The 17,603-nt window shown below is 40.8% G+C and overlaps 3 protein-coding genes across 7 annotated transcripts; 1 reads left to right on the top strand and 2 right to left on the bottom strand.

Annotated features, from left to right (window-relative positions):
• Positions 1-1,180: 1,180 nt before the first annotated feature.
• mccc1 (methylcrotonyl-CoA carboxylase subunit) lies at positions 1,181-7,855 on the bottom strand. Its single transcript, XM_058072236.1, has 19 exons — positions 7,511-7,855; positions 7,094-7,137; positions 6,718-6,857; positions 6,548-6,643; positions 6,188-6,309; positions 5,919-6,066; positions 4,858-4,979; positions 4,667-4,778; positions 4,512-4,593; positions 4,300-4,427; positions 4,032-4,215; positions 3,798-3,907; positions 3,474-3,690; positions 3,308-3,394; positions 2,973-3,022; positions 2,759-2,896; positions 2,570-2,677; positions 2,181-2,252; positions 1,181-2,098 (listed from the first exon to the last, which is right to left on the bottom strand). Exons 1-19 carry the CDS (start codon positions 7,564-7,566, stop codon positions 1,973-1,975), a joined length of 2,142 nt encoding a protein of 713 aa, XP_057928219.1. The 5' UTR covers positions 7,567-7,855; the 3' UTR covers positions 1,181-1,972.
• A 974-nt stretch (positions 7,856-8,829) lies between these two features.
• On the bottom strand, positions 8,830-13,706 carry lamp3 (lysosomal associated membrane protein 3). Of its 4 annotated transcripts, none has more exons than XM_058072241.1 (8): positions 13,652-13,706; positions 11,485-11,523; positions 11,314-11,409; positions 10,875-10,957; positions 10,443-10,568; positions 9,453-9,525; positions 9,189-9,359; positions 8,830-9,099 (listed from the first exon to the last, which is right to left on the bottom strand). In XM_058072241.1, exons 3-8 carry the CDS (start codon positions 11,405-11,407, stop codon positions 8,960-8,962), a joined length of 687 nt encoding a protein of 228 aa, XP_057928224.1. In that variant the 5' UTR covers positions 11,408-11,409; positions 11,485-11,523; positions 13,652-13,706; the 3' UTR covers positions 8,830-8,959. The 4 variants fall into 4 exon arrangements, with proteins under 4 accessions (XP_057928224.1, XP_057928222.1, XP_057928223.1 ...); XM_058072239.1 differs by having other exon boundaries at positions 12,146-13,683; XM_058072240.1 differs by having other exon boundaries at positions 11,485-11,499; positions 12,146-13,683.
• Positions 12,649-17,558, top strand: kng1 (kininogen 1). 2 transcript variants are annotated; one of them, XM_058072238.1, is made up of 9 exons: positions 12,649-12,812; positions 12,959-13,045; positions 14,271-14,414; positions 15,571-15,687; positions 15,966-16,041; positions 16,362-16,531; positions 16,612-16,722; positions 16,794-16,892; positions 16,981-17,558. In XM_058072238.1, exons 2-9 carry the CDS (start codon positions 12,980-12,982, stop codon positions 17,248-17,250), a joined length of 1,053 nt encoding a protein of 350 aa, XP_057928221.1. In that variant the 5' UTR covers positions 12,649-12,812; positions 12,959-12,979; the 3' UTR covers positions 17,251-17,558. The 2 variants fall into 2 exon arrangements, with proteins under 2 accessions (XP_057928221.1, XP_057928220.1); XM_058072237.1 differs by having other exon boundaries at positions 12,650-12,812; positions 14,268-14,414.
• The last annotated feature ends 45 nt before the right edge of the window (positions 17,559-17,603 follow it).

Below are 17,603 nucleotides of genomic sequence, written 5' to 3'. Positions count from 1 at the left end.
AGAAGGTGATTGACAGCTGACATGAATTTAGATAGAAACCCTGCAAGACAACCGTTTTAAACTTGACGTCAGCAGCCACATGACGATGCCTTCAGGCTGCACTGGGAGAAAGAGCAATGGGATGTTTTTGTTACTACGGTTACTCATCAACAATCAATGTCCTCCAGCAAAAACATATTCAGTACTTGTTATGTGATCCCTTCCGGCTGTTTTTTTTCATAATTATTTTCCTGTTTGCACCTTTTTGTAAGGAATTTGTCAACCTTTGTATTTGGGTAGTCTTTGTAGGAGCATCACTTTTGCACATAAAACTCAATCCTGTCATCTTTGATTTTTTTTGTTGTTTTTTTTTTTACATAGGCTCTAATGTCAATGTTACTCATAATGATCCTTATAATATACATCATATAAAGGGGTGTCCAAAGTGTGGCTGTTATTGGCACGTTCTAAAACTATAAAGACACAACTTTTTAGCATATCTACATCTTTGTTTCCCTTTTCATTTTGCGTCACTGGAAAAGGTTTGGACACCCCTACCCTAAAGCCTATTAAGTATTTTTAGGAGTCGATTACTCAGCCACCTAATTAAATGTTACAATGAATATTTAATCAAGCTTCTACGGCACATGACTGTGGTAAAGCAAGAACCTGTTATGTTATGCTATGAATGTGGTTTATGCTCCTCTCCAGTGTGAGGTAGAGCGGTGTCAGTGATCCAGAACCACTCTATTTATCACAGTGAAACTAAAAATGTCCACATCTCGAGCAAAATGGAAAATGTGACCGGAGTGCAGCGTTTGCAATTCAATTAAGTGTCCCGAGTGAAAATGTCAACCGGTCTGTGTTGTGCCTTGGAACACAGCTGATGTGACTCAGCATCTCAGCAACACGAGGCTTAACAGCGTGTCGCTTTACCAGAAAATCACTTGACTCCCTGCTCGGTACGGCACACTGTCAATCACCTTCCATCACTCCTCGGTTGTATGTCCTCCATCCTCTTTGTCTGTACAATTGTCTTACAGCTGATGTTTATTGAAGATGCTCTTCTATTTATGAAATAAATACATTTATAAGAAGCTGTGTCTTGCCAGTTGTCACTTTATAATTGAATGTCAGAATGTGATCGCCTCAAGTCTATTTTCTGATTGTCATATTAAAATGCTTCTCCTGTAAACATAAGAGCACAATACAAACTTGGCATGTGAGAGCAATTTATTAACAGATTACACTATTCTTAGAATTGCCTTTTAAAAATAAGTATGAAACCTACAAAGCACGGATGTGGTGGCTCTGACCTTTCACCCTTGAAATTCTGGAGTGTTCCCCCCCCAGTGTCATCTGAAAGGATTTAATGATCGATTCACGAATGCAGATGCCTTCTCTTTGAATCAGAACTCATTATGGCGCCTACGCTAGCATACACAAATAGTGATTAAACGAAGAAAATGGCAGAATAGCTGACTTTTAAATACACACATTTCATGAACAATAAAAGCTATATTTAATAGGCCTCATTTGAAAACAAGGAAAACAAATTGTGATAATGTCTACATGTGGGCAGTCACTTTGCAGAACATAATTGAGAAAGTTGCCCCTCACTCATCAGTAACAGTTTATATTATTGTACATGTTCAGCAAGTGCTGTATTCTTTTCCTGCTTGCAGTTAGAGACACAACATGGAAGAACGTCAGTGTCCCTGCCAGGAAGAAGTCTTGATGGAGACAGAGTGGTACCACAACCGGAGAAGCTAGACTCCCATTTTTACAGCAAGTTACAAATGATGTAGGCAATAAGTGTAAAAGGCCACTGTCTGTTTTGATGATTTCAGACTCTTTAGATGTTTTTTTTTTACTTCTTTCCACTACAGTTTGAGTGCATAATTGTTCAATTCAGACTGAGCCCAACTCTCCCTCCAACTGTTCCAGCTTCAACAACTAGTTTACTAAACGCTGCCTCTGTGCTTGAGCAGGACTACTGGCCATCCTCCCGGTTCTCCTCCTCCTCCAATTCCACCAACGGAGCGTGACGATTAGCCTGAGAGCCCTCACTGAAGAACACCTTTTTAATCACACCTGTCTTGGGTGCACGGATGGTATGCTGTAGACACATTGCACAATACCTCCATTAGAATGGCACATCAGCAGGATTGTGTGTGTGTGCGTGTCAAAGTCAGTCTCACCTCCATTTTCATGGCAATCATGACCATCAGCGGATCCCCGACATTCACTTTGTCACCAGCCTTCACAAGCACCTAACACACAAGTTATGATCAGTCTTGGTTCCACCCTCATGTCAATCATAATACATTACATACGAATTTGACAAATTCAACAGGCACACTTTATGGATGAAATATATTGCAGCATCACCATTAGCATCGGTCTTATGAAATAAAACACAAAGTGAGTGCAGCGTCTTGATGTCCACAATCAATAGTTTCAACAAAAAGAAAAAATAAGTTGCTTCTACTGCCCCCAAGTGGACAAAATAAACTAAAGCTAATAGCACATTAGGATATCATTGAATTGTTGCATTATTGTGCCACAACCTGCTAAGCAGTGAACACACCTTCTCAATGGTCCCAGTCATTGGTGCCACCGCTCCACCCTGAGCACCAGAGCTGCTCACACCGGCCAGATACTTTGGAACTGGAACAGATACCTCCGAGCTGCTCTCCTGCATGGGCGATGGAAAAACATAACGCTTAAAGTTCATCCATCCCTTTGGGTTAGCGTGTGTTCCTTTCACAGCACCAACCGTGGAGAACAGATGAACCGTGTTGTCCAGCATCACCAGTTTGGGCCGAGACTTCACACCATTAACAGAACAGTGCAAAAACGAAACTCCACCCTCTGTCTCCACCTCCCCCGTTACATGGAACACCTCCTCATGCAGCTGAACGCACAAAAGAAAATGACTTAAATCAAATAAAGAATGTAAAATGAACATTTAGACCACAAAAAAGGCTCACCTGCATGGTGTAGCTTCCATCTTTGTTATATGTGACAACCACATCAACTTCTTTAAAACACAGAATAAAGTTTTATAGATTTGTCATGACCATAAGGAATACAAAAGCGGAGGATGAGATGAGTTCATCAATTGTCAAACATGACAGAAGTTCCTCATAAGGAACTACAGTGGTGGTTCTAGCCACAATGCCACATAATTGGTCATTGTATTACATAAGAATACAAAACATTGGCTAATCCAATTCATAACGACTCGCTATTTGCTTCTTTGTGTTTTTTTGTTAACATTGTAATGTAATGTAATGTATCGTTTCACACAATGTTGACCACTTACTCTCGTCTCCCAGTTGCACTGTCATGGTTCTGTGGAAGTGGGTGTTCATCCTCCAGCCATTACTAGAGCCAAATGGAGAGAAAGGATCTGGAGGCAACAAACACCCAACTCAGGATATCCTGATTGGTTCAAACATTTATCAATCATTTGTAAATGAGATCCATACCCTTGGAGGTCTGTGTGAATTCCTTTGTGTGTCTCCTCTCCTCAAGTAGCAGGCCCAGGGCAGCTTGACAGACTGTTGCCCCAGAGGGAGCTCTCGGTGTGGGAAAGAGATCAGCATAGTGCTGAGGGATGAAGCTGGTGCTCACGTTTCCCGCCTCAAACTCTGGGTGACCCGAGAGACTTAGCAGGAAATCGATGTTGGTGCTCAGGCCTACAATCTGATGACAGCAGAGTGAACGTGAAGAAGGTTGGACGATTTTTGGTTTGATTTCATGAGGTGTTCTTTGAAATACATGCGACTATCATCTACATCTCCAGATCTTACATTGTACTGCCTTAAGCAGTATCGTAGTTTCTTTAAGGCAGCGGACCGGTCCTCCCCCCATACCACAAGCTTGGCTATCATGGGATCATAATGAGCAGATACCTCGTCCCCTAGAGAAACACACATAAAGCACACCAAATCCAAACCATGGTGTGATGATCATCAGCTCATCAATAAGTAATTGGAAACATATCAGCATGTAGTTTATAGTATAAACACATACACTATTTTTACCTTCTCTGACTCCAGTTTCGATGCGAGTGTGCTGGTCTGCCGGAGGCGTGGAGAGATGTAGCAGAGGCCCCGCCCCTGGTAGGAAGTCATTGTTTGGATCCTCCGCATAAATACGGGCCTCAAAAGAGTGACCTCCTAAGACGATGTCATTTTGAAGGAGAGGTAGGCGCTCCCCTGCTGCCACCTGGGAAACGGCAGACCCCATGCCATTTCTACTTTATTATTTGCTTTATTGAGCTGAGAACTTTAACGTAAACATCTCCCTCACCCTGAGCTGCCACTCCACTAGGTCTGTGCCAGTTATCATCTCAGAGACAGGATGCTCCACCTGCAGCCTGGTGTTCATCTCCATGAAGTAGAAGTTATGCTGGGCATCCATGATGAACTCTACTGTACCTACACAGTGAGTAAATCACACAAGTGTTATGTAAGGTTTGGACTGAGCTCCAAGTGGGTTGTCTGTGTATGATGTCATCTCACCTGCTCCAACATAGTTGACTGCCTTAGCTGCTCTTACTGCTGCTTCTCCGAGTTTCCTCCTGACCTCTGCACTGATGCCAGGCTAAACACATTACATTCATTGAATAATGTTTATAATGTTTACTTTCTCAATACTTAGTCTTATAAGCACTCACTCCTGGTGCTTCCTCTATGATCTTCTGATGTCTCCTCTGGACGCTGCAGTCTCTCTCAAAGAGGTAGACAGCATTACCATGCATGTCTCCAAACACCTGAACCTCCACATGTCTGCTCAGAGACACACAATCATTCCAATTCAATGTCCCCCACACACACATGGTAGATCTGCTACATGGAAAAGCGTTACCTGGGATCCTCTACAAACTTCTCAATCAGCATGACATCATCATTGAAAGATTTCCTGGCCTCTCGTCTTGCAGACTCCAGCTGCTCCAAGAAGTCAGACTCGGACCGTGCAATGCGCATGCCCTAAGCACGGACACACAGCTTGAGAGGCATTGTTGATATAAAGGCACTGTTGCTCCTCGCAATATCACGGTTTTTGACAAATTAATCAATAAATGATTGTTTTTTTGTTGTAGAGTACAATAGTATTCTGGTCTCTAAACCAGCAGTCATGACAGGAAACATTGATGAGACGTTACATGACATCATGGAGTCAGCCAAGGCATGTCCGACATGATAGAATGAAAATGAGTTCTCCTCCCATTCTGTGTGGCAGTGGTACATTTTTGGTTTCGAAGATTTAGAAGAAATAAATTTGAGGCTAACTGGTTTGCGCAATATTTTGCTAGATAGCCACCATCTCGAGTCCCTGCAGCAAAGAAGTTGCAGAATGTGTGAACAATAAATAATAAGAGTGTAAAGGTGACTATAGAAGTGTTTCTGTGCTCTAATTCTGAAAATATTCAATTTCTTAACATTGATTCCTATAGTCATTCATTCATTTTCTACCGCTTATCCTCACGAGGGTTGTGGGGGGTGCTGGAGCCTATCCCAGCTGTCTTCGGGCGAGAGGCGGGGTACACCCTGGACTGGTTACCAGCCAATCACAGGGCACATATATACAAACAACCATTCACACTCACATTCATACCTATGGACAATTTGGAGTCTGAATCCTATATTGTGGAAATTAATTTATCGGATTCGGGAATTGAACCAACAAACCGCTGGATACAATGTAGCCTTCCATTAGCCTAGATATTTGAAAGGGGTTGTGTTAGTACAGTAAAGCCCACATCACAACCCACCATGCATGTTTTTAGTCCGTATGTTTTTTCTGCAAGTAGACAGCACGCACTTACGCAAGTACGGCGGGTTGGGACCGGGGCTTAAGGGAATCAAGCATAAAAAACATAACCTCAAAAATCAAGCAAGTTAGGTCCAGAAGTGGTGTACCCTCACCTTGCCTCCTCCTCCACGAACCGCTTTGATCATCACAGGGTAGCCAATCTTCGCAGCCTCTGCTTGCAGTCTCTCATTTGACTGGTCATCCCCATGGTAACCTCCAATGATTGGCACACCAGCAGCTGACATGATGTGTTTGGATGTGCTTTAAAAAAAGTAAGTCAGTAAATTTAAGTAACTCATTCACCGGGGTCTATTAATCCATACTACTAGGGTAACATTTGCATGCATTTTATTTTAGAATGAATAGTCTACTCTAATACTACCTCTTAATGCCCATATCCCGGATGGCAGAGGATGGTGGTCCAATGAAGATGATTCCATTCTGTTTACACGCCTCTGCAAACTCAGTGTTTTCTGACAGAAACCCGTACCCAGGGTGGACTGCCTAAACAGGCATCGTTTACAAAAATAATAATGTAAATGTATTAACAAAATGAATAGGAACTCAGCAGAGCTATATTAAATATATTCTTAAGGCTGTCAATTTCAGTTCCATTATTATTTATTATTAAATTAGCACACCATGGTAATAATAACATGCTATAGCAACAGCTCTTAAGACAACATTTTTGATACAGTTCTTGGACTGGACCTTTTCAGAGGTGCCGTTACTGCCTACTTACATGCGAGCCAGACTTCTTGGCCACATCCAAAACTTTTTCCATGCACAGGTAACTCTGCTGGGAGGCTGGCGGGCCAATGTGGTAGGCTTCATCTGCCTAAATAATTCAAAAGAATGGAAAATGTCAATGAAAAAAAGAGCTACTGAAAGATAAACACTGAACGTTCTCACCATGGCAACATGCATGGAGTGTCTGTCAGCATCACTGTATACAGCCACAGAGCGGACGCCCATTTTCTTGGCCGTGCGCATCACACGGCAAGCGATCTCCCCTCGATTGGCGATGAGAACCTTCTCTATCCGCCCGACATCTACAAATAAACACAGCAGTGTCGCACACAAGGGATGTTTGATGAAGTGAAAATTCTACATTTAAATTGATCTGTAAAATTTAACACAAGGGCTCAACAAGTGTAGTTTCCATGAAAACATTTTGAGGAAGCGTCTCAAACGCCTTTAAATGCAAAATATACATAGGCATGGGAAATGTTTACATACTCAGTACTGCAGAATCAAGTTTCTGTCAACAGTAGCAGTGTGCTCTCACCTCCTGAAACAGGTCTCACTCCTCTTTTGGTCCATAACAAATTCCTGGAAGAAGATATTTAAATACAAAAACACATGCCAGTTAGAAGAATGCCAAGACTACAGTATATGATGTCATACAGCGACCCTATTTAACCTTGTAAATCGGTTATAAACCAAGATACGTCCCTATTCAACGAACAGCATTTTACCACTATTTTAATGACACATACACTACCGTACACTACCAACTAAGTTCAGTCAATGTGTAAAATTGACAGACCTAGCTTGTTTTTGGGGGAGGTTACTTCAGTCAGTGGTCGCCATCCAAAAGTGATAGCTAACAAGCTAAGAGTCAGGAGCAGCTGAATGACGCGATGGAGCAACAGTGGGGACATTCAACAGCAAGTAACAGCGGATAAGTCATTCATTTACTCACCGTGTGAATATTCTTAAACCTTGCACAGTCGGGAAACTTAGAATAACTGCAGCCATTACTGCCAGCTTGTACGGCTAGCTGCAAGCTAGCAACCGATAGCTGACTGCCTTGACCTACTCAGTAGGAAAAAGCCGAAGTGATAATGTTCAAAACATTAAAACCGCAGCTTGCCAGAGTATTCACAGGGAGAAAATTACTAAACAAATAGAAAAGTAACCCCGTGCCGGAATGTTTTTTTTTCGAAGTATAGACAAAACTACTTGCAGGAAGAATTCCGTAAACTATTTTTGACCAATATAGGCTTTCGTAGCGTCAATGGCCAATAGGGAACTGTGATGTTGGAGGCGGGATGACATTGCAATTACAAAACACCACCAGCAGATGACAGTATTTCAAAGCATTTAACCCAATACAGAACATCTCGTGGGAAACTACGGTAGACGAGAAAGCTCGCGGTAGTTCAAAAGCAAGTACAAAAACCAAACAAAACAACACCACACGACTACAAATGGCCACACCATCCTGCAACAAATCTAGAAGAAAACACGCACTCACAAACAATTCTAAACTTCCATAACGGAAGTGACCCGCAATGTTTTTTTTTTCAGAAGGTAAATAGATGATGCATTGCTTTTACTGACATGGACCACTCTAATTGTGATTGGTGTCCTTGTGTGACTGCCATGATTAAACAACGTTGCATAATATGTTAATCTGCAACTAACTCCATGCAAAAGCAATACAAGCAGTGTATTTGTGTCACAGTCATAGTAAGTCATGAAGGGAGATTTTGATAATAATAATAATAACAATAATAAGTTATTTTTTTGCAGTGAATTTTACAAGAAATCTCAAACTGCTATAGCACTTAGGTCTTAGTAACAGATAACACATTGTATTCAGTTGAATGGACTAAATCCACTCCTGATTAAAAATTTAATACCAAAAAAAAGAAAAATTGCCCCCTGCCACATAGCCATACACCGTTTGACACTCCTGCACAACTTGAATCTCCATTATTCCATTGAAGGAAAAAGCAGCCCAGATCATGATGGTGACCCTCCACTGTGCCATGTAGAAAGCATCTCAGGTGGGATCTTCTTGTCATGCCGGTAACGTTGGAAGAATTTTACTGCACGCGGCACTAGTAGCAACTTTAATTTGAGGATTGTTCCGTGTCTTGAGGGACAGCCATGACACACTGTGAGAGGTCTTGCTTATACAGTTCAACAATACAACCCTTTTCAAAGAGAACTGGTCTTAAAAATATGATCCGGAGTGTACATTATAACAAGGTTTGGGAAAAAAGTTTACACAATAATTTGACATTTTTTATTTAAAAAAGATTAATATTTTTTGCAGAAATATACATTCATGAAATATACATTTAGTACATAATTTAAGAAGCTTTGCCCTGAGTAATAAGTTTTGACCATTGTCAGAGTAATCTCAGAGGCTGTCATAGCCATGTCTGTGACGGTCTCTGACAAATAAGAAGGTCAGAGTAGCAATCAGCAAGAGTCCAATCACAATGGCCCCTAGTACAGTAGGTACGACCCTTTTGTTCAAATCAGCAAAACACTCCACCTCTGAAAAATAACAGTGACGGAGCATCCAAATCATCATTTAAACATTAGTAATGTAGACATAAATGAAGCAAAATAGCAACGTCATTCACCTTCTCCATATCGTCCATTAGGTACACTGAAGGCTTGCATTTGCAGAGGGACCAGCTTCAGGCTTAATTCTGAAGACGTCAGAAGCACATTTGCAGATTTGCACTTGAAGCTTTGCCCAAAAGATGCAGCAAACAGCTTGTCACGTTCCACCAAACCAGAATAAGTCTTATCTGGGGGAGGTGACGGTGACAAATGACAAAGTCAGTCAAATCTCAGAAAGTGAAGGGTTATGTAATATTTATCCGCCTTCTTTTTGGTCTTACTAGCACATCCCAAGCAGACAGGCCGAGGAGACACTGAAGCAGTCAGCTTGGTGACATAGAAAAGATTATTCTCCTGGGAATTAAGAGCACATACTGTAAGTGCATTGCAATGTTGTAGTTTATGATGATACATATTTTCCATTGCAGTATGAGTACACGGATAACTGGCTGTACAAGCCGCTATGTTTTTCTGAAACTTTGAAACCGGTGACTTATACAGCAGCATGGCTAAATTCTAATCTTGTGACATCTCCTTAACTTCAGAATGACTACTAATTCTTTAAATACTGTGGCCCTTAAGAGTCAGGGAGTAAACCGTAGCTCTTTTTTTTTCTCATAATTAAACATTCATTCATACATTTTTTAACGCTTATCCTTACATGTCCCAATAATATGAAAAAGTTTTCACATAATACATTGCTTGTGAGCCATGAATTCATTGGGGTGCTGCGATGACGTCAGCCTCCCTCTAGGTTCTGGCTCCCTCTGGTGAACAGAGGCAGCATTACAGCACCATCCATCCATTTTCGGTGCTGCTTGTCCTCCAATGAAATGCTCAGCTCTAACAAAATGCATTTGTATTTTTCTATTTTGCACTTAGGTATAGCTATTGAGTGCTTGTTTTTTTCTAAGATGACACCGTGAGTCAGACTGTTATAATGAGTAATGACAAGCTCGTTGTGAGTTTTTCATAGCTTATGATTGGCTCCTGTCATATAAAGGCCACCTGGTTGTCACAGACTTGTACGCGCCACAATATGTCATTATGACATGGACATGTGCTGTTTATACACAGGTGTGGCTTATATATGTAAAAAAAATGATTTTCCTCTAAATTTAGTGGGTGCAGCTTATACATCAGAATTTACAGTAATGTTCATGTTCATGCTTTGATGCAAATGTGTAAATATACCTGTACAGAATTGGCCAAATGTGTATACTTTAAACGGCACAAAAAGTAATTTGTGTAATAAATTTAATGTGTTGTACCTTTTTGAAAATAAACTGCAGGCTGGCAGCATCATCCAATAGTGTGAGAGACAGAACAGCAGCATCTTTGTGACAGTAACCACTGGACAGAACCTTGGAAGGATCCAAATTGTAGTACCAACTTTTCTGAATGCACACAAAAGAGAACGCTATCTATTGAATTGGATCCATACATCCAGTTTCTAAACTGCTTGTACTCATTAGGGTAATGGGTGAGCTTCAGGCGAGAGGTAGGGTATCGTAGCCTTAAAGGGGATCTATTGTGCTTTTTCCAATTTTCTGATCTATAAATGTTGTTAGAATGTTGTATTCTTGTGTTGTATTTCTTTTTCAGCTGGAATAGGTGCATATTCTGGAAGATCTAGATGGCCGTAAGGTTTTACTCAGTCTGCTCGTAATGCCGACAATGAGGCTGCTGTCAAAGTGTGTAACCTTCTTAATCGTGACAATGTACTGTGCTCCCAGGGTGGCTTTGATGCATGGTTCCCCCTTCGGCTTTGCCAGGGTGTAGGTTCCTGCACACAATGACAAAGGCTCTTAAAGCAACCTCCTATAACACTTCAATATACAAACCGATTTGTCCCAAAAATGAAAACTGTAATGTATATGGTATATGGATTTTCTTGTTTTAACTCTCTCAAAATATGACAACACAAATGCAATTTTGCAGAATTCTTGTAATTCAGACACATTTTTCCGGTATTCAAGGTAGTCCATATTAATATTTGAAATTGCATGTATTAAATATGAAATCAGACAAACCTGCAGGACACTTTGTATTCCACAGTTAATGTAATCGTTTATTTGTACATTTGGGTAGATTGGCCCATGTGATTTCTATGCAAATACAATAACATTGTACCGATTGTACCTATTAGAGGGAGGGCTTCAGAGGGATGCAGGACTGGTCTGTAGATCTGAGCCCCAAAATTTGAAACTGACTCATCATTTCCTTGTATGTGCATACCTATGCAAGAAATCCATAATTTTAATAACACAATCATAAGACCTGGAACATGATTAAAATGCAAAAAAAACCTACCTGGAATTATAGCAGCTAGGAAAAGCACATAGCATCCTCCTGTCATTATGAAAATGAATTTAAATCCACGACAAGTCTAATGTCAGGCTATGTACAGATTCTGCTTCAGACGTTAGGCGTGTAAATGTGAAACTCTTTTGGCAAGTCTCTTACAGAGGAAGTGAACTGTCAGAGGAGGTAGAACAGCCGACCACTTTGCCGTTCTGTTTTGACACCTCAGACGTTCAGACAAAAAGGATGTCTTTACTGTGGGAAATCATCCATCCATGTTTTAACTGACAATCTTTTTTCAGGGTCATGGGGTTGCCTGTACTTTTCCAAACATAATGCACTCGTTATAATAAACACACACTCGATGAACCTAGTCATAGTTGACTTTAAATAATTCATAATCTCACAGTATCTTGATGACACGCCCCAAATGACAAAGACTTTTTTTCTATCTTTGTCGAAGCCTAGTTGTTGGTTCAACTCTGAAACCAAGCGTTCAGATGCGCAAACCTCATTATCTGAAACGCATCGTTTAACATGAGAATACAACATTTTCACTACATTTATAAGTCAGAAAAGTGGAAAAACCATAACAGATTCCCTTTAATATCGGGTCTTTCAAGTGTGCAGTGAACTGATATGCGATGTGAAATTAAGTGGGGGTAAGTACCATTCTTTATGTGGGTTGGGGGTGCCATTGCGGAAAGGTTCTCCATGGCACTCGACACTTGGCACATCTTTACTTTGCATATTTTCTTGTTCTTAAGACTTCCCAAGCACACATGGAAAATAGACCAAAAATATGCAGTCTCCATGATAAGTTCAGTGCACTGGATGAATCCGTGTGGTAGAGGGGTAAAGGTCGTCAGGGACAAAGTACCTCTTAAACACACAAAGCACATATGTAAACAAATAGAGACCCTAAAACACAAACGAACAAAAAGAAAATAATTTCCCCCCTAACACTACTGTACTTGTACGAGAACGTTCCTGTAAATTAACGAGGTGCAATGCGTGTATTAGTGCTGACACACACAGTCGGGCCTACAAAGTCGATGACAATGGCACCTCGTCATGTGATCTGACTGACTTTGACTGGACAGGTCAGACAAACAAGCAAACATTTACACTCCTTTTAGTCAGAGCATGTGAATGTGAATGTGTGTGTGTGTGTGTGTGTGTGTGCATCCTCCCTGCCCTCCTGTCCTGTGTGTTGATCACACAGTGTGTCATCATCCTTCTCCGGATTCCCACCTACATTTACAGGAAAGCTTCATTCAGTCAATCCATTCCAGGGGGGAAGAGGAATCAAGTCCAATCGGATCGACCCAGTAACTGTAAGCGCTTTCTTTTGTTTCTGAAAGTTTCTTCTTGTCTCCTCTAAGACATCAAGCATTGGAACCGTTAGGAGTAACAAGATTGATGGCTGATTGTTGGTCAGTGAGCGGCTGTTGTGTGACTTTGGCCTGATCTTTGCTTTCAGAGCTGAGCAGAACCAAGCACAATGAGGACTGGAGTGTGTTTATGTGTGTTGGGCCTGCTGGGTCTGGTCAGCGTTGGTGTTGGCCAGGTACAGGTTCATCATTTTTTTTTTTTTTTTTGGTCCTGCACAAGACTGCTTAAGGTTTCGTGAAAGCATATTATGCTTTAGAAAGTTACTCACAGGTTCAAAGACATTGTTGAAGTTGAACATGTGACTATTTTAATCATATTAATTACGCAAATTGGGGAACTAAGCAAAATTTTGATGCACATCCTATGCACAGTTGCTGAGAATGCACACCCTGAAAAACTGCCTTATTTTAGTGATTATGTTTACTTGAAGCTTAATTTTTCTCTTTGTGGAGTGGGTTCCAGCAATAATTTCTTTTTTTTCTTTTTTTTCTAATGACTTTTTCTGGTGTGAATCAGTGCCACTAAATGAAATCTGTATACCAAGCGGTAACTAATTTCAATACAATAATAATTATGTTACATTTTGTTAGTGTCATTAACGCATGCGCAACAGAGCAAGCACGACTGTTTAGACGACAATGGACCGGCCCCCACACAGTCACGCAGGGTCTGTCGTTCTATTATAACTTGATTCTGACCTGAACACATTAACAGCAGTACAATTCCAACACCATATACTGATATATATACTGATATATAATGGTATTTATCTCCAACTCACACACGGCTCGAATCCGCTGATTGGGAACGACACTTCCGTATTGTCATGGCAAAAAAGGCGAGATGCATTCAGGAACACTCCGACCATCACAATATCGCCTTGTAATGCGTGTGTGTAAATAAACAGGAAGATAAAGAAGAGCATGAAGTGGATATTGTCATCACCCACTTCGTAAATTTACCGATGTAAAATTAGCTACTTTTTAAGTATGATGGAAAATACATTGAAAACAAGTACATATTTCTTAAATTACATGGTGTCTTTGAATGCAACTCCTCATTGAGCACAACAACACCCATTCAAGTGTGGTTCAAAATGAATGTTCTACTATTAAAGATACAAAAGAGTGTTAGACAAATAGATTTGTATACTTGGGTGGTATCTTTTAGCATGATTGACATGTACACTTCATTTATGGCTATTATTACATACAAATATATACAATATAATCCCGTCCTGTCATTTATCTTTCTGTTAATGAAATACAGTATACTGATTAAAATTTGACAGCATTTTCAATGACGCTGTGTGTGCATGGATGCTGTCCAACATAAGTATTTTTTCCAATTTACCAAAGTAATCTTTGTTTTTCATTGTTACCATTGTCTTTTTGAAGGAGGCTGGGGACGGCCAATCTGGCATTCACATCTTTTGCGATGACCCGTCTGTTGAGAAGGCCGTGAGCAGCGCCTTGGAAAAGTTCAATGAAAGGTTGAACAGTGGATACAAGCTGGCCCTCTATCAGATATTAACAGCCCGCAAGGTAGAGCTGATTCAGAGACAATATGTCAATTCTACATCACAACGTAGATAAAAGCTAAGTTCCTCTTCGGACTCTGTTTTAAGAACTGAAAAATGGAACCAACAAACATACAGAAATGATCAAGAAAAAAGAACAACATATACAATGGTGTGAATTGGCATGTTTGTCACATTTAAATGTTTCAGATCATTCAACTAATATTAATATTAGTAAATGACAACACAGCTGAACACAAAATGAAGGTTAAATGAAACTTTTTATTATGGGGGGGGGGGGGGGGGGGGTCAAAACCTATATGGCCCTGTGTGGAAAAAGCCCATTTCTAAAGCTTTGGGCTTTGGGACTCCAGCCAACCAAAGTGAGAGCCATTATCCACAAATGGTGTACACATGGAACAGTGTTGAACCTGGGTGGTGGCCAGCAAAACAAAATGACCCCAAGAGTGCAGTGATGACTCATCCAAGAGGTCACAAAAGACCCCACAAGAACATCTAAATAACTGCAGGCCTCAGTTAAAGTCAGTGTTCATGACTCCACCATAAGAAAGACGCTGGGAAAAAACAAAAGACAAAAAACACTGCTGGACAAAAAGAACATTAAGGAAAGTCTCGATTTTGCGAGAAAACATCTTGATGATCCCCAAAACATTTGGGAAAATACTCTGCAGTCTGACGAGACAAAAGCTCGACTTTTGGGAAGCTTTATGTCCCATTACATCTGGCGTAAAAGTAACACCGCATTTCAGAAAAAGAACATCATACCAACAGTAAAATATGGTGGTGGTAGTATGATGGTCGGGAACTGTTTTGCTCCTTCAGTACCTAAAATTCTACTGTCTTCCAAAAAATCTTGAAGGAGAATGTCCAGCCATCTATTGGTGACCTCAAGTTGAAACCAACTTGAGTTCTCCAGCAGGACAACGATCCAACACACACCAGCAGGTCCACCTCTGAATGGCTGAAGAAAACCAAATAGCCTCCAATATTGCAGAATTACAACAATTTTGCAAAGATGAGTGGGCATGTTGTGATCAATTATGTTGTCATTGACTAATATTTGAATTAGTTTCACACATTGAAGTGTGACAAACGGAAGAAATCAAGCACGGGGGGGTGAGGCAAACACTTTTTCACACCAGTGTACATTTTCTCCTCAGTCAGAGAACGGCTCCAACAATGTCTACGCACTACAGTTCACCAGCAGGAGGAGTGACTGCATGGCAGGAAGTACCAAACTTTGGACAGACTGCAACTACCTGCCATACGGACACAAAGTAGGAGATTCATTTCACTTTCTTCTATTCCGCTATTATAGGCTATGAATGAAGTGACAAAGTAATTATTGTGCTTTTTTCACTGATAACGTTTTACATTCTGTACTATATCGATGGTCTTTAAACGCACCGTTACTGATGTTGCCACAGGTTGATGTCTATTTTTGAGAGTTTCTCCATTTTAGATCTTAAAATTGTTCATCTGTATAGCAGTACAAGAGTATTGATTATGTGCAATAGGCATCGGTAAATCATGTTTGACAGCATTTGTTTCCTAGGACCCACTCTCATGCAACGCTACAGTCCACATGACAGACGACAAAACAAACACTGAGTATGTGCACTGCACGCGAGGTGAGTGACTCAATTTGTGTTGATAAATGATACTTTAAATAGGAAGTAGAGAGCAAAATATTCACATTTTTAAATAGCGTAAATTCTGGTGTTTAAGTCGCTCATTTTTTCTTAAAGTTTGAACTCTGCAGCTCAATCACGAATCACTAACAGTGCACTCACAGCAAGCTTGTCAACCCATTAGAGCATGCAGTACAACATACCAGCACTAAATTCATCACACAGCAACTTAACACTCAAAATGTGGACCTGACAAATATACAAACATGTACCAATATGAGTTTTCCAGTATTTTTTAATCTCCCACAATCTTTGGCAAGGTGACTACATCCACCCGGAGAGAGCTTCTTGTCTGGGCTGCCCAATGCCGATTGATGAGAACTCAGAGGACCTTAAGGTTCCGCTGTCTGTCTCCATCGTGAAGTACAACTCCATCTCCAACTCTACACACCTGTTTAATATTCACAGTGTCGAAAGCGCCACCAGACAGGTAGAGGATGATCATATTGACAGAGAGAGCAAGAAATACGATCTTTTTTTTTCTCTTAATATGTGGTTGTGGCCTTTCAGGTTGTGGCAGGTTTCCGATTTAAACTGAGATTCGACATGCGGAGGACCACCTGTGCCAAGGCTGAACACAGCGACCTCAGTGACCTCTGTGTGCATGATGACCAAAGCATGGTAAATGGCAACACACTGTGATGCGTGCAGTGTGGCATGTTTATCAGGGTTGTGTTTGTGTGTGTGTGCAGGAGTTCATTAACTGTAACTCCACAGTAGATGTAGCACCATGGAGATTTGAGACCCCACAGGTCAACATCATATGTGAAGAAGGTGCCCTGCCTCCTCGGGTAGGAAGAGATAAATTAATGTAACTTGTGAGTAACTAATGAATGAATCAATAATGGGTTCATTATTATTTCTTAATTAAAAATGAAGATTGAGGCGTTCAGCAGGCGTTTGCCCCCTGGCTGGACTCCATTTAGGGAGGCTTTACAGCCCTCCCTTGCTCCCACATTGGCATCTGGCAAGGAGGAATCATCTGAGGAGGACGCAACAGCGTCCCCCACTGCTGGAGCTGCAGAAGCTGAGAATGGAGACCCCTTCCACTGCCCATCTAAGCCATGGAAGAAGTTCCAACCAGTCCAGACTGGCACACCGGCACCTCCTACAAACAGGCCTCTCCTTCTCGAAGACGTGCTGGCATGAATGCGTCTTCAAAGGAACATATATAGTTCAAAATAATCTCTTCCCTCGCATGCATTGTCCTAACGTATTGTAGCGTTTTATAAGTGTAATGCAAAACTAAGAATTGTAATCCATCTTGTCATGACAGAAAAAAAAACACTTGAAACACACAAAAACAGGAAGCAAAAGTAAGTTGATATCAGTTCATTGACTTCATTAAAATAAGTAATGTGTTTTGTTTCTTGCTCTACAAAGATTCCCTGCAATCCCTGCAAAGTCCATTATTTGTTGTGCATTTTTAATGGAATAAACATTTATTTCAGCCCCTATGGAGAATCAATTTATATTATACTCTTCCACTTCAAATTCTGACT

Source organism: Doryrhamphus excisus, chromosome 5 (assembly GCF_030265055.1).
Source record: "Doryrhamphus excisus isolate RoL2022-K1 chromosome 5, RoL_Dexc_1.0, whole genome shotgun sequence".
Lineage (NCBI taxonomy): Eukaryota > Metazoa > Chordata > Actinopteri > Syngnathiformes > Syngnathidae > Doryrhamphus > Doryrhamphus excisus.
Note: the sequence above shows the minus strand (reverse complement) of the source record. Positions and strands in the feature narration are given on the sequence as shown.